This window comes from Lampetra fluviatilis, chromosome 37, assembly GCF_964198595.1.
Source record: "Lampetra fluviatilis chromosome 37, kcLamFluv1.1, whole genome shotgun sequence".
NCBI lineage: Eukaryota > Metazoa > Chordata > Hyperoartia > Petromyzontiformes > Petromyzontidae > Lampetra > Lampetra fluviatilis.
The window spans coordinates 10,442,821-10,465,010 of record NC_136311.1 but is presented as its reverse complement, the minus strand read 5'-3'; the positions used below and the strand labels follow the sequence as shown (position 1 = coordinate 10,465,010).

The window sequence follows — 22,190 nt, the reverse complement described above, 5'->3', positions numbered from 1 at the left end:
TATATTTTTTATTTCAAGGTCACACTGCTCTTGACAAATGCATCGAAGTAATGCAAAACACGATCATAACAACCCCGCTCGGTACACACCGTTATAAACCATTCCCCTCATTGCTCGTACCGTCAATACAATTTCACAAGCGTCGCTTTCATTTAACAAAACATGTCTTAATACGACAGTGTATTTTCCTGTTTTAAATATAACAATGTTAATATACCCATTAGCGTGTACAGAATATGTGTGTACAGAAGCCCGCCTAAGAAGGCGAAGTGCTTATTGAATTCCACACTGCTCCAAACATCAGGACTTGTTTTACCACTATAAGAACACAAGTCATGTGTAGGTAGAAAACAAGTTAAATGTTATTCAAGGCGTTTTAAAAGGTCTGCAGATTTCTGCAAATTCAGACCTTTTCCTGAAAAAACTCGACAGAAAACCATTTTTCACCCTGTTTAACACATTGGCTTTCACGACCAGTATTATCCACAATAGAGGTTTTTGTGTTAGATCACCTAACTAAAAAGTGTCGTTAAATCCGCCACCCCCCCCCCCGACACGGCCAATTAGTAAAGTTTGTCAAGTAAACAGAATGTGCCACTTCGTCGGTGTGTTGAAGAGTAAACCCACAACATTTACAATTCGAGGACGACGTTTCACCAGTAATTACAAACAGCATCATCAGGCGGCATACCTAATATGAATCAGGCCGTCTATCTCAGTGATCATATTGTCATCTGGGTAAAAATCTATATATTAGCAAAACTGTCATACCGTCTCTCCACAGATAAATAAATATAAGTTACAGTCCATTAGCCTATTGGGTTTGCACACCGATATTTTGTAGTGACATTTGTTTTGGCAAGCAATTTCTGGTTTCAACCTTCTGGGTCACATCGGCAGTCATGCTTATGAAACCAATTTTGGCGGATCACCAGATATTACTTGCAAAAGAACGCCATCGAAACTCAAAAAGCAACACCATACACAAAGCATGACGCGTTACCACAATGTGTAAACCGCATACGGCAAACCCTCTTCTCTATCCGCGAGGGTTTACGCTCTTGAAAAACGCTCGCGAGTGCAGAAAACTTGTTGCTCCAAAAACAGGGTTACATTCCTGGTACGAGTGAACATAGGGGGGATGGTAAATGTTTAATAACAATGACAGCTATAAATAAATAATAAATTAAGCTTAACTACAAATGTATTGCCTCCAAATATACAGGCGCCAGGGTTGGGATCGAACCCACGACCTCCTGCATACCAGGCGAGGGAATTAACATCTCACCACCGCAGCACCCCTCATGGCGTCGTTTTTCAGGTGACGTTATAAAACTACTCTGTGAGAGTTCCAAATGGAAATGTCTTTGTTTTGTGACAAGACGGTGTGTGAGGAGGTCTTTCTTCAGCAGTGGATAGACCATGGGGTGATGTCAGATAAAATCAAATAAAGACAATGCCCCATTCACAGCGGAATACTCAGCTGCTTTCTCTGCCATCAGAACACAGTGTCGCTGGGTTTGTAATCCAGCTTCCGCTTAACATTAATAAATGTGCTATTGAAGGATCCCCAGAATTTGCTGATGGGGTAAGTAACTTGGAAGTTCAGAACAAACCATAGCAGGAACGTACTGCAGATAGAGAAAGCCTTCTCGTTGCAATTAGGATGCCGAAGCGGGTGGCACGTGTGCACGGCGGACGAGAGTAGATTGGCGAGCCAGGGACTGGAGTGGCACCCACAGGTCGGTGGCCAAGGTGAAGACCTAAACCCAGTTGTGGTGGCGATGATGAGACTCTAGAAGCAACTCTTGAAGCACACGGCAACTGCATCAACAACAAGAAGCAAAGTTGACGCTGGGACACCGAACGTGGCTGGGCATGGACTGCGCGCTCGTGCAGGATCTCGCGAGAGAACGCGATGGCAGGGCCGTGGTGACACCAGAGTCATTGCCCATGCTGACCTCTTGACCAAATGCCTCTTAAGTTTATACCCGTGTGCAGCTCGGCTCCGGCCCAGGTGGCTCAGTGGGAGCCCGGCAGCATGAGCGGCAGGACGTCCCCGCAGCGAGAGCTCACCTTCAGCTGCGCCAGCGCATCGGCGCGCGTCGGCCCAATGTTCAAGATGGCGATGGGAATCTTCTCTTCATAGGCGGCGCGGATGAACCTGTATCCGGAGTAAACCTGCAGCGGTAGCAGCAGCAGCAGCAGCACGGCCACCAGGCACGGGTCAGGGTGGCGATAAGAGCAGCTTGGTACCGGGAAGAGGGACGTCAATTTAAAAGGTAAAGATGTGACCCTGCAAATGCTAAGGCCACTGCTGGCAGAAACGCGTCCACCAGGGCCAACTGTGGAGGGTATTTAGTCTCCCCTTGTTGACCAGACGTCATGGAACAGGTGGGAGCACCCACACTTTAGCCCACCGCACATGACCTGACAATGGATTAACTGTGGTTACCTCTGGGTGAACAGATGTGGGGGTCTTTTTAACTTTCCCATTCAGAGATGTCTGCAAGTTGCAGGGTGTGGGTGTCCCGTTCACTGCTGAATCTCGGAATGTGCAAGCGGTTCAGCGTTAATTTTATTTAGAGAAGCATAGCACCGCTGGTTTTTAAAGACATTGTACTCACCGCGGAGAGCTGTAGCAACACGACCGCACTAACTGGTGTCAAACCGTGCCATGCGCCCTCCCGCATTGGCCTTTTGCTTCCGATTTCTTTCCGATGACGTTGCACGGACATCATCGGAACACGTACGTCATCGGAACATGTACGTCATCGGAATGGGAAAGGGATTAAAAAAAACTGCCCCATTAATTTCATCGAACATTACACAGCGGCAGCACGTGATACGTGGACCGATCGCGAATGAAAACGACCCTGCAGGGAGGAGACGAACTGACCTGCAGGGAGGAGCCGGCCACCAGCACGGTGTCCGACTCCCACAGCCTCTGGTAGACGTCGTCCACCGTCCTCCGATCTACGTTGTCCCCGAAGAAGGTGACCTCGGGCTTGAGGGGCCCACCACAGGAGCGGCACGGGGGCACACGGAAACTCTCCACCTGCGGGGCCAGAGCGGTGGAAATGCAGGTGCCAAACCCACGGTCGGTTTACCATCGAGTGGCATGGCCCATATTGCAAAACTGGTCACGTGGAGGCCGGAGAGTGAAGAGACTGGAACAGCCATGTCGGGAAGATGCACGGAGTCTTTTCTCAAGTAAGATGGTCAATGCGTCGCGCGCTTTCAGATGCGCTCATGCGGCCGTCTGGAACGCTCTTCCTTCCGATAGTTGGAAGCTACTGAAGCTGTGCGCCTTTAAATCTAAATTGACAAACTCATTTATTCAAAACTGCTTTTTGTGTTTAGTTTGTTGTCCTTCGCCCGCACCTCCGGTTAGCGAAGTTGACTACATATGGTGTGAAAGATGTTCAATATATACACATTCAAGGAAGAATCCGTTTGATATTTGTGCCGAAGGACAGGCGTAAATAGTTTCATTTACTACAGTGCCTATAATAATAAAAGTATTACTGTATTAAAAAAATGGTGGAAATTGGTTAAATTATCTTAAAGTGAACACCAGTACAGATAATGTACAGTATTGGTATAGATATGTGCTATATGTTGTATAAACAAACAAAATGTTGACTGGTTTAAAATATTCCAATTATTTGTTTTCATTTTGGGTGAATATCGTGACTGAGAAGGAACTGTCACGTGTTAAGAAGTTCAGAAAATACTTCCCATCAGATATTACGAGGATATATCATTGAGGAAACTCACAGACTTAATATCACCGTGAGGGAGAAATATTGGTGGGTGTAATGGGTCACTCGACAAAGGATTTGTTTGTGATGGTGAACTATAATAAGTGACAAAGTGGTGTGCCCATTGTCACAGCCGCGCTATGTGGAGCAGAAGCCAATGAGAGGCTGAAGAGGAGGTGGATGAGGTGGTGACTCTGCTTAGAACATCATCAAGGAGAGGGCCATCGGACCTCCTGATCGTCTTCGGGACGCCCGCTAATACGGCTGTCATAGCAACTACGTCCCAGTCGCAGAGACAGTGGTCAGAGAATTGAAGCTCCACGAAAGTTGTGTCACTGCTGCCCTTCTGTGTGGACTTCAGAATCAGAATAAATATTTATATACTGCAGGTAAGAACGTTACAACAACAAATACGAAAGCATGATAGGAGTGCAAAGTACAAGAAAGGTAAACAAATCGGTTCTTTCGGTAAAGTCGGTAAAGTCACGTAGATAGAACTTAAAAATAAACCAAAGAGTATGGATTCCTGCAGTCACGAAAGCTTCAAATTAAGACTAAATCACCCAAACATACAAGTAAAAATAAAGCATCCCCATCCAATCAGTTTAAAGCCCACTGAGATATTAACATATTTTTCATGAGCGACCTGGCCACAAATGATAGCTCAACAAAGTGGCCCATCATTTGGACATTTATAGCACCAAAATAATATGAATAATCTCAATGCAGCAGGGCAGCTGAGTGTGTCTATCATTGCTGTCGAGCAAAGACAGGCTTCACGTTAAATAGTTGTCTTTTTGTTTTTTTCGGTAAAGTCACGTAGGTAAAAAATTTAAATAAATTAAATCACGACGTTTCGGGCGCAACACAAGCGTCCTTCTTCAGGTGGGGACAACGTAGCGAAAGCACACCGCTTAAGTGTGTCTCAGAGGTGGCTGTGACGAGTAATTATATAGTCGCGGGGGGTGTGCTTTCGCTGAAGGACGCTTGTGTTGCGCCCAAAATGTCGTGATTTAATTTATTTTAAAAAATTTACCTACGTGACTTTACCGAAAAAACCAAAGAGTATGAATCCTTGCAGTCACGAAAACTTCAAATCTACAATTCTTGATGCATATTGTTCACGCTTGCATTCTAAATACGAGGTACAGTAAATGGCTCTCGGTCTTTGCGTCCACCCTCCTCACCCATCAACCCTCGCGCAGCCCGAGACGCAATCAGTTCCACTCCGTAACAAGTGCGCTAAGGAAGCGTGGAGAGATGCAAGCTTGAAATTACGTTGAGAGAAAGTCACACATGGATCAGAGAACATATGGAGGTTACTGAAATGTTGAGAAAAGTAAGTGGGTCTTAGGCACGGCACATCGGCAAGAGGGGATGAATGCTGGAGAACGAGCGATAAAATCACCTCGTGCGCAGGTGACTAGACAGATTATTACATCACATGACCGCAGGCAGTTTCGACAGCTTGGAAAGGCCTTCAGCCAGCAGTGGATTAAGCATGGCTGATGAGCAGACGAAGTATCGGTACCTGGCTGTCGGACAATAAGACGTCTCCGTCAGGAGCGATGGCCTGCTCATGCTGCTGCTGCCAGCCTGGGTTCATGTCGACCATCCGCTGCTGCAGTTCCGTTCGTTGCGTAACCTGGGTGGAAGGGACGCGCCGTTATTCTCGCACACAATGTGAGCCACCCCCCTTCCGAGGGCCCGGAGCATTTCATGGTTCGGCACTAAAAGAACGATGGCGGGAGCTTTGGACAAACAAGCTATCAAAAAATGTCTCATCACTGACCCAACTATTGAACCACCCTGGATTAGAACCACCTCCAAAACAATGATGTAAGCTGAGCTGAATAAACATTGTTGAACCTGAACCAATATCCAGATTTTAACAAATGCTTCAGGACACCCCTGAAAATGGGTCTGTCCCAACCAAACCAGGAGATTATCTTGAAATATGTAAACGTGTATCTCCACATATAGTATCTCAATAATTAGTTGCTGGATCAACACAATCAGTATCATCCCATAAGGTAAAAGCCATACAGAATAAAATTATATCCACTTGAGGAATCTGACAGATGTCAGAGTTACAACAACAAACAATACAAAAACACGATAGGAGTCCAAAGTATAGGAAACATAAGTCACTAAAAATATCAATGGCCAATCAATGGGGAATTGTAAATCATAATTAGGTGGCTCAGTGGTAGAGTGAGCAGCTCGCGATCGTTTAAATCCTGGTTGGAGTTTGACTCAGCCCATCTTCCCTCCCGGGTCGTTAAAACGGGTACCACTTTGTGGGGAAGTCAAAAGTGGTGGACTCGCCCCCGTCACATGAATGTGGAATGTCCGCCACTGGCTCGGAGCTGCAAATAGAAGCAAGCACCTCCTAGATGCTAATATTTTGCGCAGGAAATCACTTTCACTTTTTAACCATAACGTCTCCCCACGGCTTCACCACAGTCCGCACTCAACGCACCTCCTTGCACTCCAAGCAAACCACGCGATGGGAGCACCCGTGGAGCTCCGTGATTCGCCGGCTGCCGGCCTTGGCGTGCAGCGCGTCCACGTTCTGCGTGACGAGCCAGTGCAGCCGGCCCTGCTGCTCCCAGCGACCAAGGGCGAGGTGCGCCGCGTTGGGGCGCCGGCTGCTGAACCGCGGCCAGCCGGTGAAGTTGCGCGCCCAGTAACGGCGGCGGGCGGCGGCGCTGCGCACAAACTCGGCGTGCTGCATGGGTCGACGCGACGTGCGCGCATAGAGCCCCACGCCCTCCGAGCGGTAGTCGGGGATGCCCGACTCGGTCGACAGCCCGGCGCCCGCCAGCACGAAGAGGCGCCGGGACTTGGCGAGGAAGTCCTGCAGCTGCCCGCACTGCTGCGTGCCCGCGGGGGCGCACGCCGGCACGAAGGCGAGGTCAGGGGACGCGGCCGGTGAGGAGCACCATCTCGCACGGAGGTCGGGCCGCTTAAGGGCTCGGGCCAGTGACAGCACCAACCACACCATGCCTAATAGAGGTTTTTTTTTGGGTTAGATTGCGTACATATGAATGTGTCGTTAAACCCGCCACCACCCGACACAGCCAATTAGTAAGGTTTGTCACGTAAACGGAACGTGCTAATTTGTTACTAGTACAGCACACCGGTGTGTTGGAGAGAAAATTTACAACATTTACAATTTGAGTACAGCGTTTCGCCAGTAAGTACAAATACCATCATCAGGCAGACAGTCAAAATGTATGGCTGTCGGCCTGATGATGCTAGTTGTAATTACTTGCGAAACAAATCTGGCGGGTAATAGAAATATTGCGCAATTAAAAAAAACAATGTTAAATAATACATTTCCTGTTACGTAATGCTGATTTTTTTTTGTAGACGGGTCATATTACAATTACAATCGAGTTACAGAAATATTAATGAGATGTAGATATGTAATAAGTAATATTAAAAAAATAGTTTTTTTTAACACGCTTTAATGAAATTTACCCTACTCGTAATGGCAGAACTCCACGACTCCAGGAAGTGGCCCCAAAGCTTGCTATAACGTAAGGGACCATTGTGATTTACAGCCAACGTCAGTTGAGCGTGGACAATTAGACCCAAGCCGACACATAACATATAAAAATCAATGTTTAAATATACTTTTTTTTTTATAGAATATAGTATTGTCATCAGTATGACATAAGTATACCAAGTTTGCAGTCGATGCCACATTGGGAAGTGGGTTAAAATTGAGTTACAGGATTTGAGGATACGACAACAACAGAGTGAGTTAAATACAAGCGTGTAATAAAAAAGACAAGGATATGTAGCAAATCGGTGTCTATCGAACCTGTGTTGAGTTGAATCTGAATGTGGTGGTCTTGACGACAGCGCGGATGGGTGAACAAGATCGGAGTTCAGTCAGGAGACCTGCTCACACCGCCAGACGAGAGCACTGGGACAAAACGATCCCCACGTATGGCACTTAACAGGCTTTCGGTAAAGTCACGTAGATAGAAAACATAACAATACAATAATAAAATAATCACAACACAAGCAATCACACAGACACGTGCACAGAGTGACAGAGTGAAACACACACAGCAATACCTTGTATAGCGATAATGTTGGGGCAAGGAGTGTGAAACACGGACACACTTTGACACATACCGAGACACAATGGCAGACACTCATCGATACACATTGAAACACTGACGACAACAACCGCCATTCGCCACTAAGTTGCGGTGACGTCACCACGACGCTTGTGCCAGGCTAGGTGCACGTTGAGGCCACGTGAAGTGTCGAAAGCCAGCTGGCAGGTCACGGGCAGACCCTGCAAGTGCCACGGGTCGACTGACTGAGATGACCGAGATGAGTGGCTGATGCACCACCTGTGCCCCCTACACTGACACACGTTGTGACACACTGGCGCACACACACACTCTGATGCCCTCCAACACACCGTGACACACCGGCTACACGTACCGAGACATCAACAGACTGAGTTGACGTCTTCCCCCGGGGCTGCTGTGAGCGACCGCCCTCAAAGACGCCGCGCGCGGACGACCAAACACCAACTCACTGTCCACAGAGCACGTGACCCCCACACTGTAAAAGCACGTGACCCCGATGCCGGGCGGCGCCATGTTGGTACTCCCGTTAAACGAATACAGTGCTGTACTTATTATTGGTTCTTTCGGTAAAGTCACGTGGATAGAAAATAAAAATAATAAAATACAAATCTATTTTTTTTAGAATAAAATTTCAATAATAAAAGCAAAAAAACCCACGACGTTTCTATCGCAACACAAGCGGTCTTCATCAGGCGGAGAGAAAAGAGGGGGGGGGGCAAGCCTCCAACTTCGCCCCCCCCGCATGCCCCCCCCCGCATGCCCCCCCCGCCCCGCATGCCCCCCCCGCCCCGCATGCCCCCCCCGCCCCGCATGCCCCCCCCGCCCCGCATGCCCCCCCCGCCCCGCATGCCCCCCCCGCCCCGCATGCCCCCCCCGCCCCGCATGCCCCCCCCGCCCCGCATGCCCCCCCCGCTCGCTACCAATCACAGGCCGTCCTTCTCCCCACGTGTCGCGTGCCAAGGTCGCAGCCAATCGCCGTGGCGGGAGTAAGATGGCCGGCTAAAGGCGTCGCGTGCAGGAGTCGATTCCACCGATCCATCCTGGTAATCGATTTCTCAGAATCGGAATATTTATTACTGCAGCAAGGGGAATCCGAAGAGCTATGAAGCGCTTTTTGTTACAGATGTCCACCAGTAGGGGGCACGTGGTAAGAACGTTCAAAAGTACAAGAAAGGTAAACACAATCACCCTAAACACACACCCGCTGCAGATAGAGCGAATTTTAATTCGACGAGAGAAAAATCGATGCATCGTTCAATGCATTACAAGCAGCAACAACAATAACAACAACCGCCATTCACCACTAAGTGCTCCTGACATCACCACTGCGCTTGCATAACAAGCAAATTAAAATAGTCAACAACCACGTGTGTGTTTTTGCACTCCTGATGTGTCTTCGTATTCTTGTAACGTTCTGACCCGGCCCTTACTGGACATCTGTTTTTTAAAAAAAAGCGCTTCATAGCTCATCGGATTCCTCCCTGCAGCCTAAATAAATAAATAATATCATTCTGTTGCAAAATTCAGCACCACATTCACAGGTCTACGGGGAATCGATTATTGAAGGTAATCGTGACGTCGATTTTTATAGATTCCCCTGAGTGTGAATCGAGGAATCGATTCTCCACGTTGTCAAGCAAGAGTGCAGGGCGCTTGGAAGCCGGCGAGAGTTTCCCCGTAATTATAATAATTATATAATAGTGTTAGTTGTACAATACTTATAATTACATTGTCGCGCAATGAAGCCAACAACCCGCGATCGATTCCCTGCCGCAGCTAACGTTAGTGGCGAATGTAATCCGAACCGGTTCTGCAACACCGTACTGACCAGCGTGGTGAAGTATGGTCAAACCACGATCACTGCAACCACCACGACCGATGCGACATAGGGAGGCCTTCATCCGGTAGTGCATTGACAAAGGGCGGCAGTAAGAGTGACCTTCGTTGTACCCGGGGAAGGCCCCGCCGAATGTCCCAGACTCTTTGCCGAGAGGGCCTTGCTACATTGACTGATTCGTCGCTTAATGAAAGTTTTGACTTTTGGTGGGAGGAAAACAGAGAACCCGGAGAAAATGCACCAAGACACTTAAAAATGTCTGGGTGTTCACGATCCCACGTGCTGCATGGGATGTCACACCCCATGAAGTGGCCGGGAGATGGCAGAGCAGCATTGGATTCTTGAATCCATCTGTGCGGATAATTGAGCGTTACTCCCCTCTCACAGCAGTGAATTTCATCCGGTCTCCCGCCTCCCACAATCCACTCATTAATAGAAATCGGCCAAACATTCCAATGTAGAAGGTCCCTCCCAAAAATATAGTTTTGAGATGGAAAACAAATTAACGGGATCTTATTAATTAATTTTGATTTATTGTATTTCTATTCTATTATTTTTTATGATTATTTATTATTTATTTTTTACCTACGTGACTTTACCGAAAAAACCTAAGAGTATGAATCCTTGCAGTCAGGAAAGCTTCAAATCTAGAATTCTTCACATTAAATCCAGCTGCTTGGCACGCAGTTAACTTTACAACCACTGTCAATCCACTGCTGGAGCCTTAGGTCAACATCGGTCGTGGGGTGCTGATCGAACTTCTCTACACTGGTCCAGTGCTGGTTTGAGAAGGAGCGGACACCAGGACGAGTTCGGATACTAATCGCTGTTATTAGTCGCCGCTGAGTTCGAACTACAACGCACGAACCACTGCGGCCACTCTATCCTGGCGCTATAAATAGGAGGGACCTTTTACATTGGGATGTTAATAAAAAAAATTCAGGTCAGGTTACAACTCTAGGTCGGGGTAACAATTCCACCCGTCATCATAGGCCCCTCCAGGTTTAGATATTGAACTACTACTCTGTGTCAAGTCAAAACTGGTGGTTTTATGGGTAAACTAACCCTGCCATACGCATGGAGAACTTCCAACACTGTTTCAGTGTTCACTCATTTTCAGAGGAGGGCCACTTTCGACGATAAGTCATCGTCAGTGTGAGGGCCAATACACATTTGAAACCATTGGTTTTAATATGATGATGGGGGGGTGTCTTTACATTCGTGTATTTATCGGGGCTGCATGTCAGGGGCAGCACTTAAGGCCACCAGGGGCGGCCAGTGGCCCGTGGGCGTTGCAATGAAGAACATTGCTGCTTCAGACAGATGACCACCACCCCATTCTTGTTTGAGCGAGGAGACCCTTTGACTTGCCTCGCCTCTTAACGACATCCCTCGCTTTTTCACAGAGCGCCACGCTGAGCAGAGTGGATGTCTTGGGTGAATGTCCTCCCCGCGACGAAACATCCCTTCTTCAAGACATCCCTCGGCTTCGCAAGACGTTCATTCAGCAGACGTCTGCAGCGGCCGTCACCGCAACTGAAATCTCTACTAACCTCCGCCCACTGGCCCACGCCATCTCCTGGCTGTTCTTTCGCTGGGCGTTGTTGGAGGCTGGCCACTCCCTGTAGCAGCAGCAGCACCAACAGTGTGAGTGCAGCAGGAGAAGTAGGGTTCCCACGATATAATATTTCACGATAATATCTACATCAATCGTCGGCCATGGCCATTCCACTGCTTGATGAAGGCCTCCCAAAGCTATCGCCATCGCTAATTATCAGATTTAAAATATATACAAAATTATTTTGAATATTTGTTTCAGAATTTTATCAAAGTGCGATTTTATGACTTCCAATGGGGGAGTGGATTGACCGTGGCCTGATAACGATGACGATCATTGTATTGTCACGTTGCCGCATTCCTAGGTGGCAGGGATGGAGCTGCACGCGGTGGTGCGTACGTTGGAGGAGCTGGCACCCCCGGCTCTGGCCGAGAGCTGGGATAACGTGGGGCTGCTGGTGGAACCGAGCCCGCCGCACTGCGTCTCGACCCTGCTGCTCACCAATGACCTGACGGAGGAGGTCTTGCAGGAGGCCGTGCGACTGCCCGCCCAGATGGTGCTCTCCTACCACCCGCCCGTGTTCGCACCCCTGCGCTCGCTCACCATGCGCTCCTGGAAGGAGAGGCTAGTGGTGACGGCGCTGGAGAACAGGGTGGCTGTCTACTCGCCACACACCTGCTACGACGCCCTGCGCGGCGGAGTCAACGATTGGCTGGCAGAGGGCCTCGGTATGGGATTGCTCATTGTCGTGTGCTGCGTAGGTTTTCGCAGTTGTGCTGTACAGCCCTCCGATGTTTACGGGTTGTGCCACGTGTTGTTTGGCACAATGGGTCAGCACGTTTCGCCCCGCGTGCTGGGAGCTTCTTCAGGAACTAAGAAGTAAAGGTGCTACCATGGTGTAATGGTTATCACACTGGACCTTTTGAAATATTTGGTCACTTCCATTGACGGGCGTTTGGCTTCATGTGGGAGGAAACTGGAGAACTGGGAGAAAGTCCACCATAATATATGAGGGGGTGACACAGGTCTGCCCATATACGTTTACGATCCCCCTTAAAGAGTGAAAGATTTCATATCTGTATGTATACAGACTGCTGCGGTATAATGGTTAGCAGACTGGACTTTAAATCCGGAGATCGCCAGCTTCATCTCCCAGTGCAGCAGTGGAAAGAATGATGGTACAAGGTTGTTAAATCAATTCACCGTCCACCCAGCAGTATAAATAGCAACAACGCTATTGACCGTCAGTTCGCATGTGGCGGGGTAAAGTGTGAGTACTCCCAAATCATCCAAGATGTGTGTCCAGCATGTAACCTCGAGAAGGACTCTTTAAAGCTGCCTCTAATGGAGGCTTGACCGTCAAAAGTGGCGTGAGCAAGAAATTGTATTGCCGCACTTTTTCCCTTCAGCGAGAATTGGTTTTAAACGGTGATACATTGACGCACGTGTTGCGGCCTCACGATTGTGTCGTGCAGGCAAGGGCTCCGTGACCCCACTGAAGACATCCGAGGCCTTGAAGCATCTGAGCCAGGGGAGCGTGCACGTGACGAGCGCTGCCAAAGCGGCGGACTGGCCCTCGCTGGCCGCCCAGCTGAGGGCCGTGTCTGGGCTCGTTCTCCACACCCTGCCCCTGCAGTACGTACGCACACCTTTAAATTTCAGTTAAATTTATTTGGTATAGCCCTGTGAGCCATTCGGCTCTTGTATCGTTGTGCAACCGCAACAAACAAAAGACAAAAACATGAACAAGAAAACATCTTAAAGGGACTGTGACTATGTGCACGCAGAAAATGTAGGGGAAAAAAACCAGCAAAATATTCCAGAAAAAGCACCGTGCACGCACAGCCCCTTTTTGTCGGTCCACTGCTGGATTTAGGGCCCCCTCACAGCGCGCGGGTTATGGGGGTCATTGAGCCATACTTCACCGCGCTCTTCAATGCGAGTCGATGCAGGGAGCATGGATGTTGAAGTGTCGGCGAACAGTAAGCCAATGGATTTTTCCGCACTGCCCTCTGCTTTCCGCCACATAGACCGAGAGCCTTCAACAGCGTGTTATGTATGGTAGTCAACCATCCAAGCACCATCCAGGCTAAACCCTACTTCTGAGTTTGGATGAGATTGGACACATTCTGGGTGATTTCGTCACGGGCAAACCCACCGAGCGATGTTTATATTTTATCCGCCACGCTGGAGGAATGCAAGGCTGATGCGACCCCTCAGTGGGATTTTAACTGCATTCTGCATGCGAGCCTTGCACTGCGCTACTCTGCGCATTGATCGAATTTTGACTTTTTTTAGGTTTATAAATTGGGATGTTCGTTTGGTCAGGTCTGATCATCAGTGTTTTGCATTTGGAAGTAATTCAGAGTACCCAGAGAGAAGCTACCATGCATACAAGTGAATGATAGTCAAAAGCACGCACAGAAGGGTTCACGAAACGTACCTGCTGTACTCTTACCTGTTAGCCACCTCACAGCCAAGCGAGTTTGGGACTAGCAACTATACGTGATCCACAAACCCTTGCATCCAATATATCAGATCGGAGGTGTACATTTGGAATATGTTTCCAATTTTCATACTTATAAAAAATATGAAAATGGTACCTAGATTTGAAATTTTTGATGATCCTAACATGTCTTTGCTTCGGATTAACCTGAAAGCATGACGTTGCAGGAAATTACATTACTTTCATGACATCACTTGCGCACTTTTCCTGCCAAAAGTGGTGTCACCTGTCATGTAAATGATCCGCATATATGAAAAAGAAACTAAAGTGTTCTTAACTAAATAAATAAAAATCTAAATGCAGATTTGATTTTTTTAATCCAAAACTCGTTCCCTAGCGTGCGCTACCAATACCACACCCGTCCTCGTCAGCGTAACGACTCTCGATCGACGCCTGTATCGTCTGCAGGACTGCGAATGAGGGGGAAGAGTCGGCGGTGATGCTCAGCATGAACTGCACGGAGGGAGCCTTGCCCGAGACGCTGGCTTGCCTGTCCAACAACGAGCACGCGCACCGCCACACGGAGATCACCGCCCTGCGCAAGGTCGGTCCAAATGCAGAGGGAGCCCAAGAGCAGGGCCTGGGAACACCTTGGAAATATTCTGAAACGTTTCGGCCAGCCGGGAGGCACACGGTCGCACACATATACATAGACCAACATTGGCATAGGTAGATATGGTAGTATACACAAAGACGAATATCTCCCCTGTAGCAGTAACAGAATGTTGTGGTAGCTATCATGAGAGACATGGTGTGGCAAAGCCCTCATCCAGAAGTGGATTGACAAAAGGGCTGTACACGTACATGTTACACAGTACCTGCTAAGACAGATGATGGGAATATCTATTAAGAGAAAGGTGGTAGAATTAAGATGTTGAGAGGCTTAGCGGGGGCTACTAATAGTCTCAAGAAGGTAAGGGAGGGTGGCCTCAGATTGATTGGATCATTCGTTGAGAAGCGACAAAGAAGGTCCAATTCGATGGGTGATGGAGGTGTCAGAGGTGCTGAACAGAAGGAGCAGAGAGGGGCTGAGGAGGAGATGGGAGGATGTTGTGGAATGAGATATGAGGACAGTGGATATGAATAGAGATGAGGCGGAGGATAGTACGTGGAGGGATAAAATCCGAGCCGCTGACCCCACACACACATTTATGGGACTTTTGTATCAGATTAAGAAGATCGACTCCATGATACACGTCACATAAGAGGTGTGGTACGTGAGCAGCGCGTGTTTTCCCTTCTTGTCCCATAGCCACCGTTCCCCGGCACCGGCATGGGCCGACTGTGCACGCTCACCGAGCCGGTATCCACATCCACGCTGGTGTCGCGCATCAAGCAGCACCTCAAGCTGCCCCACGTGAGGCTAGCGCTGGGAGCCGGGAAGTCGCCAGGTAACCATTGCCATGTCAGTCATCATTGGGTCATGTGCAAGAAGAAGTTGTGTTGTGTGCTATAGATTTACAAGTTCTATGTTACAGACACGGCGATGCTATGTGCTGTGTACTAGAGGCTCAGATGAAGCCCAGGTCGCCTTTGCCAAAGAGGCAATGTTTCACGTGCCTCAATGATATTCTTGGTTCTTTCGGTAAAGTCACGTAGAAGGGAAATAATAAAATAATATTAATATAAAACAATAAAATCTATTATATAAATATTATTTTATTATTTCCCTTGTACGTGACTTTACCGAAAGAACCAAGAATATGAATCCCTGCAGTCACGAAAGCTTTAAATCAAAAGTGCCTCAATGAGTTTCGTTTATCTCCTGGTTAAATAAACGATACGAATATGTGCGATGTGTTATATGCTAACAGTGGCGCTGTGTACTGTGTGCCACAGGGCTCAGTGCTGCTGTATTCTACATAGGAGTGCTATGTGCTACAATCTCAACGGTGGTGTGTGTGATGTGTTCTACAGACTCGACAGTGCAGACCGTGGCATTGTGTGCCGGCTCTGGGGGCAGTGTGCTCAAGGGTGTTCAGGCTGACCTCTACCTTACAGGTGCAGCACCACACATCACTCACCTTAATGCTGTCTCGACCTGCAGTTTCAATCCTGGGTCATTAGCACCCCACCAAATAATTATAATCACCACGCCGGGCAGTGCTGTGGTAGAGTGCTCCGCTCCCGGTTGTAAGTTGGTGAATTAGAATCGTGGGTCATGGGTCGATTCAATCCATCATTCCTTCAGGGTCAATAAAATTAGTACTATTTCATGACTGGTACATTGTGGTGGTCCCTTAAAACCGACCCATTTTCTCCACTACTCTCGTCTGTGCTGTGTACGTGGCAGGGGAACTGTCGCACCACGAGGTGCTGGATGCAGTGTCGCGGGGTGTCAGCGTCATTCTCTGCGAGCACAGCAACACCGAGCGTGGCTTCCTGCCCCGCCTGCGTCTCCTGCTGCTCGACAAGCTACAGCACAAACTCCACATTCACGTGTCTGAGGTCGACCGCGACCCCCTGACCGTCGTCTGAGAACGCCGGAGAGTTCTCTTTGGTTTCCATCAGTTTATTTCAACGAGGGGCTGTTATTATACTATCATGCAGGTTGTTGCAGTCGTGCTGTACATCTCTGCGATGTACTTATGGGTTGTACCACGTGCTGTTTGGCATGATGTCAGATGTTTTGCTCCACATGCTGCAAACTTCTTCAGCAACTGAATTGAGTTTCTGATGAAGCTCCCAGTACGTGGGACAGTACAACTCGAAAAGACATTGGAGAGCTGTACAGTACAACCACTATGGCCTCCGCAGTGGTAAGTTTTAGCCTCCCCCTGGTCTATATTTGAAGAATTAGAACTGCGCTTAATTGCTGTCATTTTTCATGCTAAAACACATTTTGAAAGCGAGTCATCTTATGCAGGAATGCCTCACTGAGTTGTAAAGACTTCTTTGACAGGAGGATCCCACATTGGAATGTTTGGTTGATTCCTGTGAGTGCAAATCAATATTAAAACTCAACATGCTATAACGTATAACTGTAAATGGCTAAAATGTATGCCAACGACCCTTTACAATATTCTATTTAGAGTGTGGCCTTACTCTTAGGAAGGGCTTTTGCATTAAATGTTTGCCTAATGACGTAAAATGTGCTTTTGCACCTTTCCAAAAACTGTCCTTTATTTTTTTTTTCTGTTACACGAGGCTAGAGTTCCTTCGACAAAATCAACATACGTGATAGGATGTGGGTAAAATCGGTTCATATAGGCCAGTGACCTACTTGGTGTACTGTCTATTGTCAAGCTCGTATTCCTGGTGGTTGAGTCACTCATGCCGCGATGAATCAGTTGAAAATTATTAAGTATTGAATAAATGTGGTTGAAAATAATGGATTAAAAACAAGATGTAAACACTCACTGCCTCTTTTCTGATTAACAATCCTCTGGCCAGGCATGTTCCAATTGTGAATGAAGAAAGTACAAAAAGGTAGTCAAGGTGACACGCGTTCGATAAAAGTTATTCACAATGACATTTGAAGATATTTTCTGAAAATTTGGATTAACAAAAGGCAAAACTAGAAAAAAATATATTAATCATTTCATATTTACTAGTGACTTAGTCATAATGGGAATTAATTTCAGGAAAGGCTGTAAAGTTACATCGGGGCCGTCCATAAATGACGTCACGCACCGAGGGGGGGGGTTTGATAAATGTGACGTCACATCAAAATAAATGTAGACAACACTGAGACCACCTTTACCAGTGGCAAAATATAGTAATAGGTTTTTACCCTTTCAACTGGTACAAAACTGACACCTTTATACAAGGCATCATGCTTGCAATAACCACAACACAAGCAGTCAAAATGCAAAAAAAAAGAAAACTGATGATAATGATATGCACTGTCCTTGAAGTTGATTGGTCCACACCCGAGACAGCTTTCCTTAGAGCCTAGTCTCCATTTGTGTTGGACCAGATGACGCCAAAAGGCGTACAACTCAAAAACAGCGCACTACCAGAGTATTGAGAGCTCGGGGTAAGCATTTACACTATGAGACCTCCTTTACCAGTGGCAAAATATAGTACAGTAGTAGGTTTTTACCCTTTCACATTTCTCAAACCCCTCGTCACGCGTCACAAATGTGTGACCCCCCCCCCAGGCATGACGTCATTCATGTACGGCCCCTAATGTCAAGGGGGCCCGCAACTGAAGGCCACCAGGGGGCGCCGCAGTGGCCCGCGGTACCTTGCGACCGCTCTTCGGTGGCACCAGCAGGGGCCGCGGTGTTGACCCGCGCGTGTCCCGTCCGAGTCCGCTGTCGGGGTCGAGCGGGTGGGTATGGCCGCGTTGCTGGGCCGAGCCCTGGGCGTCCTCACCGCGGGAGGAAGAGGAGGAGGAGGAGGCGGCTGCTTCTGCTCCGCGCTGCGTGCTGCAGGTAACCCGGCCCAAGGCCCTAGGCTCTCTTTAGGCCTCGCATTGCATCTTCTACTGCTGTTGGGCGACAGCCGGGGATCGGCGGCCGCCGATTGGCCGTCGTCGAGGGCGTGGTTTGGAGAGCTCCGATGTGATTGGCGCGCTTGCTCGAGCGCGATGCGGCGCCGCGCGTTAGTGCTGGGAAATGTGAAGTCGTGGCCGCACGCGCGTTGGGGGTCATTTGAATGGGACCCACCGACCTCTGAAGGCGGACAGGCTGGTGAGTGGGTAGATGGGTGAGTGGGTGGGTAGGTGGATGAGTGAGTGGGTAGGTGAGTGAGTGGGTGGGTAGGTGTGTGAGTGAGTGGGTAGGTTGGTGAGTGGGTAGGTGGGTGGGTAAGTGGGGTAGGTGGGTGAGTGTGGCGGGTGAGTGAGCAGGTGGCTGGGTAGGTGGATGCGTGAGTGAGTGAGTGGGTAGGTGGGTGAGTGAGTGGGTAGGTGAGTGAGTGGGTGGGTGAGTGGGCAGGTGGGTGGGTGAGTGAGTGGGCAGGTGGGCGAGTGAGTGAGTGGGTGAGTGAGTGGGTAGGTGGGTGGGTGGGTGGGTGAGTAAGTGGGTCGGTGGGTGAGTGAGCAGGTGGGTGTTCAGGTGGGTGAGTGAGTGGATAGGTGAGTGAGTGGGTGGGTGGATGAGTGGGTAGGTGGGTGAGTGTGGCGGGTGGGTGAGTGAGCGGGTAGGTGGATGAGTGGGTAGGTGAGTGGGTAGGTGGGTGGGTGATTGGGTGAGCGAGTTGGTGGGCGAGTGGTTGGGTGAGTGGACGGGTGGCGGTGGACATTTCCACATTGCCGTGGTCAGAGCGAGTAACATCCACAAGACGATCACAAACGTGACAATCGCGCTTTGACAACCTCGGTGGATTGATGGCGATTTCCCGAGTGTGCCTGCCGTCGTGGTGTGCCAATATCACCAAATTTGGAAAATTATCCGTGAATTGCCCTTTTGCAATTTTACAGTACTGTCCTGGGTAAAACAAGCATAAATTATAACGTGTGTGTGGGTGCTTGCCCCGGCATGGTAATGTGGAATTGACCCAGATGGCTCAGCACAGACTGACAGAGTTGGCACGCAATTAGTCGCCGTAGCGAGAGGTCGTATACTGGATGTGGTGTACTGGGTGTTAGGAATACTTTTTTCGCATCACATACCCAGCTGAAAGTTAAGCCCTGGGTCAACACTGGACCGTTGACTGCTGCATTAGGCAATCACTTCAGTGATTCGTTAATGAGTTAATACCCTTGTGCTTAACACCACATTGCTCGTTTTTCCTGCAGGTGTACCCTTCCGCGTGCCTGCGGTGTTCACAGCGGGACTCAGAATCTTCCCGCAACCTGAGAAATTTGATGGTAAAAAAGTGTGATTTCAGTCGCCATTTATTTAAACTGATTGTAGGTTATAAGTAGTGGCAAACCTGCAGCAAACACCATCCATTCGCTCAGCCTCTTGCACCTCTTTACATGATCAATGGCTTTTAACGAGAATGGCGCCAGAAGGGTTGTGATGTTGCTGGTTTGTAATTATGGGATTACAAAACTCTCTTGGTGTGTTTCCGGGTAGAACCACGTGTTGTTTGGCATGATGGCCATCGTTTTACTCCACATTCCAGAAGGCTCTTTAGAAACTGAACATCATACATCAGAGAGCCTATACAGCACAACCGTTAAATTCGATGCAGTTAGTACACGATTGTAAAGTCTACTTCTTGTTTTCTTTTTCTCTCCCAGATGTGATCATTCCTACGAAAAACAAGCTTAAATTTGTCAGCAAAGTTCCCAACTACAAGAAAGCACGAAAATGGACCAAACAGTTGTCGGATATTCGGGGTCCCGCCAGAGGAAACACCACGTTCACCAACGGCAAATTTGGAATCGTGGTAAGTTTTAGCGTCGGTGGCTTTCACACAACCTCTGGTGCAAGAAATTAAACGGAGGGGAGGCCCCCTGTCCCCAATTATTCCCTTCCCGCTTTGTAGCCCGGTGCCTGAGCCACTCCGACCCGTGGCCCCTGGTGCAGTTGCACCGCCTGTACACCGGATAGCTACGCCACTGCCGGGGTGGCGCAAGTGGTTAGTGCAGTGCACTCACGATATTAATTAATACAGGTAGGAACAACAGTTCCACACTGCCCACCAGGGATTATTTGTCTGTCGTGCATAGCCACGCCCTCGATTTGTATTTCATAGAGCGCTTCGGGCGGGCTCAGCACCACGTGACGCGCCGCCCCACGCAGCTTGTGCCGCGTGACACGGATCGCACGAATGCGCTGTCCAACCAAGTTCCTACCTGCCCACTCCGAAGGAATGTGTTGTAGCGACCTGAGTTCAATTCCTGGCCACGAATAACTTCAGTGGTGCTGTGATGTCTGAACCAGTACTAAAGCCATTGACCAACGTGGTGAAGTATTATCAAACAGCCCCTTCTCACTGACAGCATCTAGCAGTGGATTGATGTTTTATAAGGGCACCACGGGGTGACCAGCCCCTCCCCACCCAGCCCCACCCTCCCCACCCAGCCCCTCCCCACCCAGCCCCTCCCCACCCAGCCCCACCCAACCACCCAGCCCCTCCCCACTAATCTCCTGCTTTAAGCCTCAAGGCTTAAAGCAGGAGATTAGCACCGCTATCAATGCACATTTGAGCAATGCATAACTTTTGACTTTTAGCCATTTCTGACATCGTTCTTTTTCTTGCACTTTAAGGCTCTGGGAGGCGGGTACCTCCACTGGGGCCACATGGAGATGATGAGGCTCGCCATCAACCGTAAGATGGACAGCAAGAACATGTTCGCGCGCTGGCGTGTTCGAGCTCCGTACAAGCCGCTCACGCGCAAGGGCCTGGGCCAGCGCATGGGCGGTGGCAAGGGCGCCATCGATCACTACGTTACGCCCGTCAAGTATGGGCAGCTGGTGGTGGAGGTGGGCGGCCGTGCCGAGTTCACGGAGGCGGAGGGCTGGCTCGTCGAGGTGGCCAACAAGCTCCCCTTCCCCGCCAAGGCGGTGAGCAGCGAGCAGCTGGAGGAGATGCAGAAGACGGAGGAGTGGCGCATGGAAAACAACGAGAACCCGTGGACGTTCAAACGCATCGTGGACAACAACATGCTGGGCCTGCGCTTCACGTTGAGCCCCTATGACATTCGCTACTTCGGTAGATTCTGGGGCAAGTTCAAGCTGCCCTCCTGATCGCGTGCGATTGCCGCTTTTGCGTTTATAATCGGCGAACGGCATCACATTTGTTTGAGCGCGCGCGGTGTACGGTTGCTGAATTAAATCTGGCCTGTGTTCGTTGTCTTTAAAGTGTCGCTGTATTGTAATGCAGTTTTCATGACAAAATGAGCACTCTTCAATAAAAGACGTTATCGCCTTCACCTGGTGGTTCTCAACCTTTTTGGTGTGGTGGCCCCCCTCATAACCCCCGTAAACCGTGCTCGCATCAACTCACAAGTTGCAAATGTTCAGTGAGGATTTTAAAACGTAGCCACATAACACCTGTGATAGATTATGGGACCTCCCTCGCCAGTATCAAAATAAGAATAGGTTTTACCCTTTCGTCCTTGCAAAAACTGGAACCTTTTGCAAGGAATTATGTCTGCAGTATTCCTGGCAAAAAGGTTTAAGTTTGGTTTTTTAACATCTTAACACCTGTTTTATTGCCATAAATTGTAAAACCTATTCTTATAACTGTGATAGAATTATTGCTATAATAATGGCACATCCTAAATTGGTTTATTTAATCTTAAGTATTGTTCTTCTTGGTTCTTTCGGTAAAGTCACGTAGAAGGGAAATAATAAAAATAAAACAATACAATTAAATATTGTTTTAGAAACAAAATAAATGTTTTTCTTTTATTATGTTTTCTTTTATTTGTTTTATTATTTCCCTTCTACGTGACTTTACCGAAAGAACCAAGAAGATGAATCCCTGCAGTGATGGGACTTTGTAGGATTAACGTTAAGATGTATAAGGGCACGGGGTGACCAATAAGGTCTGAATTGGTTTG

At 48.6% G+C, this 22,190-nt stretch overlaps 3 protein-coding genes across 6 annotated transcripts; 2 read left to right on the top strand and 1 right to left on the bottom strand.

Annotated features, from left to right (window-relative positions):
• SIRT4 (sirtuin 4) lies at positions 1-8,882 on the bottom strand. Of its 3 annotated transcripts, none has more exons than XM_078873839.1 (6): positions 8,803-8,882; positions 7,597-7,701; positions 6,247-6,773; positions 5,296-5,409; positions 2,900-3,058; positions 1-2,181 (listed from the first exon to the last, which is right to left on the bottom strand). In XM_078873839.1, the coding sequence occupies exons 3-6, from the start codon at positions 6,769-6,771 to the stop codon at positions 2,023-2,025; spliced, it is 957 nt and encodes a 318-aa protein (XP_078729965.1). In that variant the 5' UTR covers positions 6,772-6,773; positions 7,597-7,701; positions 8,803-8,882; the 3' UTR covers positions 1-2,022. The 3 variants fall into 3 exon arrangements, with proteins under 3 accessions (XP_078729965.1, XP_078729963.1, XP_078729964.1); XM_078873837.1 differs by lacking the exon at positions 8,803-8,882 and adding an exon at positions 8,235-8,589; XM_078873838.1 differs by lacking the exon at positions 8,803-8,882 and adding an exon at positions 8,235-8,589 and having other exon boundaries at positions 7,597-7,676.
• A 610-nt stretch (positions 8,883-9,492) lies between these two features.
• On the top strand, positions 9,493-17,156 carry NIF3L1 (NGG1 interacting factor 3 like 1). The gene is made up of 8 exons (XM_078873954.1): positions 9,493-9,559; positions 11,126-11,366; positions 11,642-12,005; positions 12,753-12,912; positions 14,192-14,327; positions 15,036-15,174; positions 15,701-15,784; positions 16,077-17,156. Exons 2-8 carry the CDS (start codon positions 11,148-11,150, stop codon positions 16,259-16,261), a joined length of 1,287 nt encoding a protein of 428 aa, XP_078730080.1. The 5' UTR covers positions 9,493-9,559; positions 11,126-11,147; the 3' UTR covers positions 16,262-17,156.
• A 798-nt stretch (positions 17,157-17,954) lies between these two features.
• MRPL16 (mitochondrial ribosomal protein L16) lies at positions 17,955-21,682 on the top strand. Of its 2 annotated transcripts, none has more exons than XM_078873953.1 (4): positions 17,955-18,162; positions 19,470-19,541; positions 19,920-20,068; positions 20,893-21,676. In XM_078873953.1, the coding sequence occupies exons 1-4, from the start codon at positions 18,066-18,068 to the stop codon at positions 21,370-21,372; spliced, it is 798 nt and encodes a 265-aa protein (XP_078730079.1). In that variant the 5' UTR covers positions 17,955-18,065; the 3' UTR covers positions 21,373-21,676. The 2 variants fall into 2 exon arrangements, with proteins under 2 accessions (XP_078730079.1, XP_078730078.1); XM_078873952.1 differs by lacking the exon at positions 17,955-18,162 and adding an exon at positions 18,244-18,420 and having other exon boundaries at positions 20,893-21,682.
• The last annotated feature ends 508 nt before the right edge of the window (positions 21,683-22,190 follow it).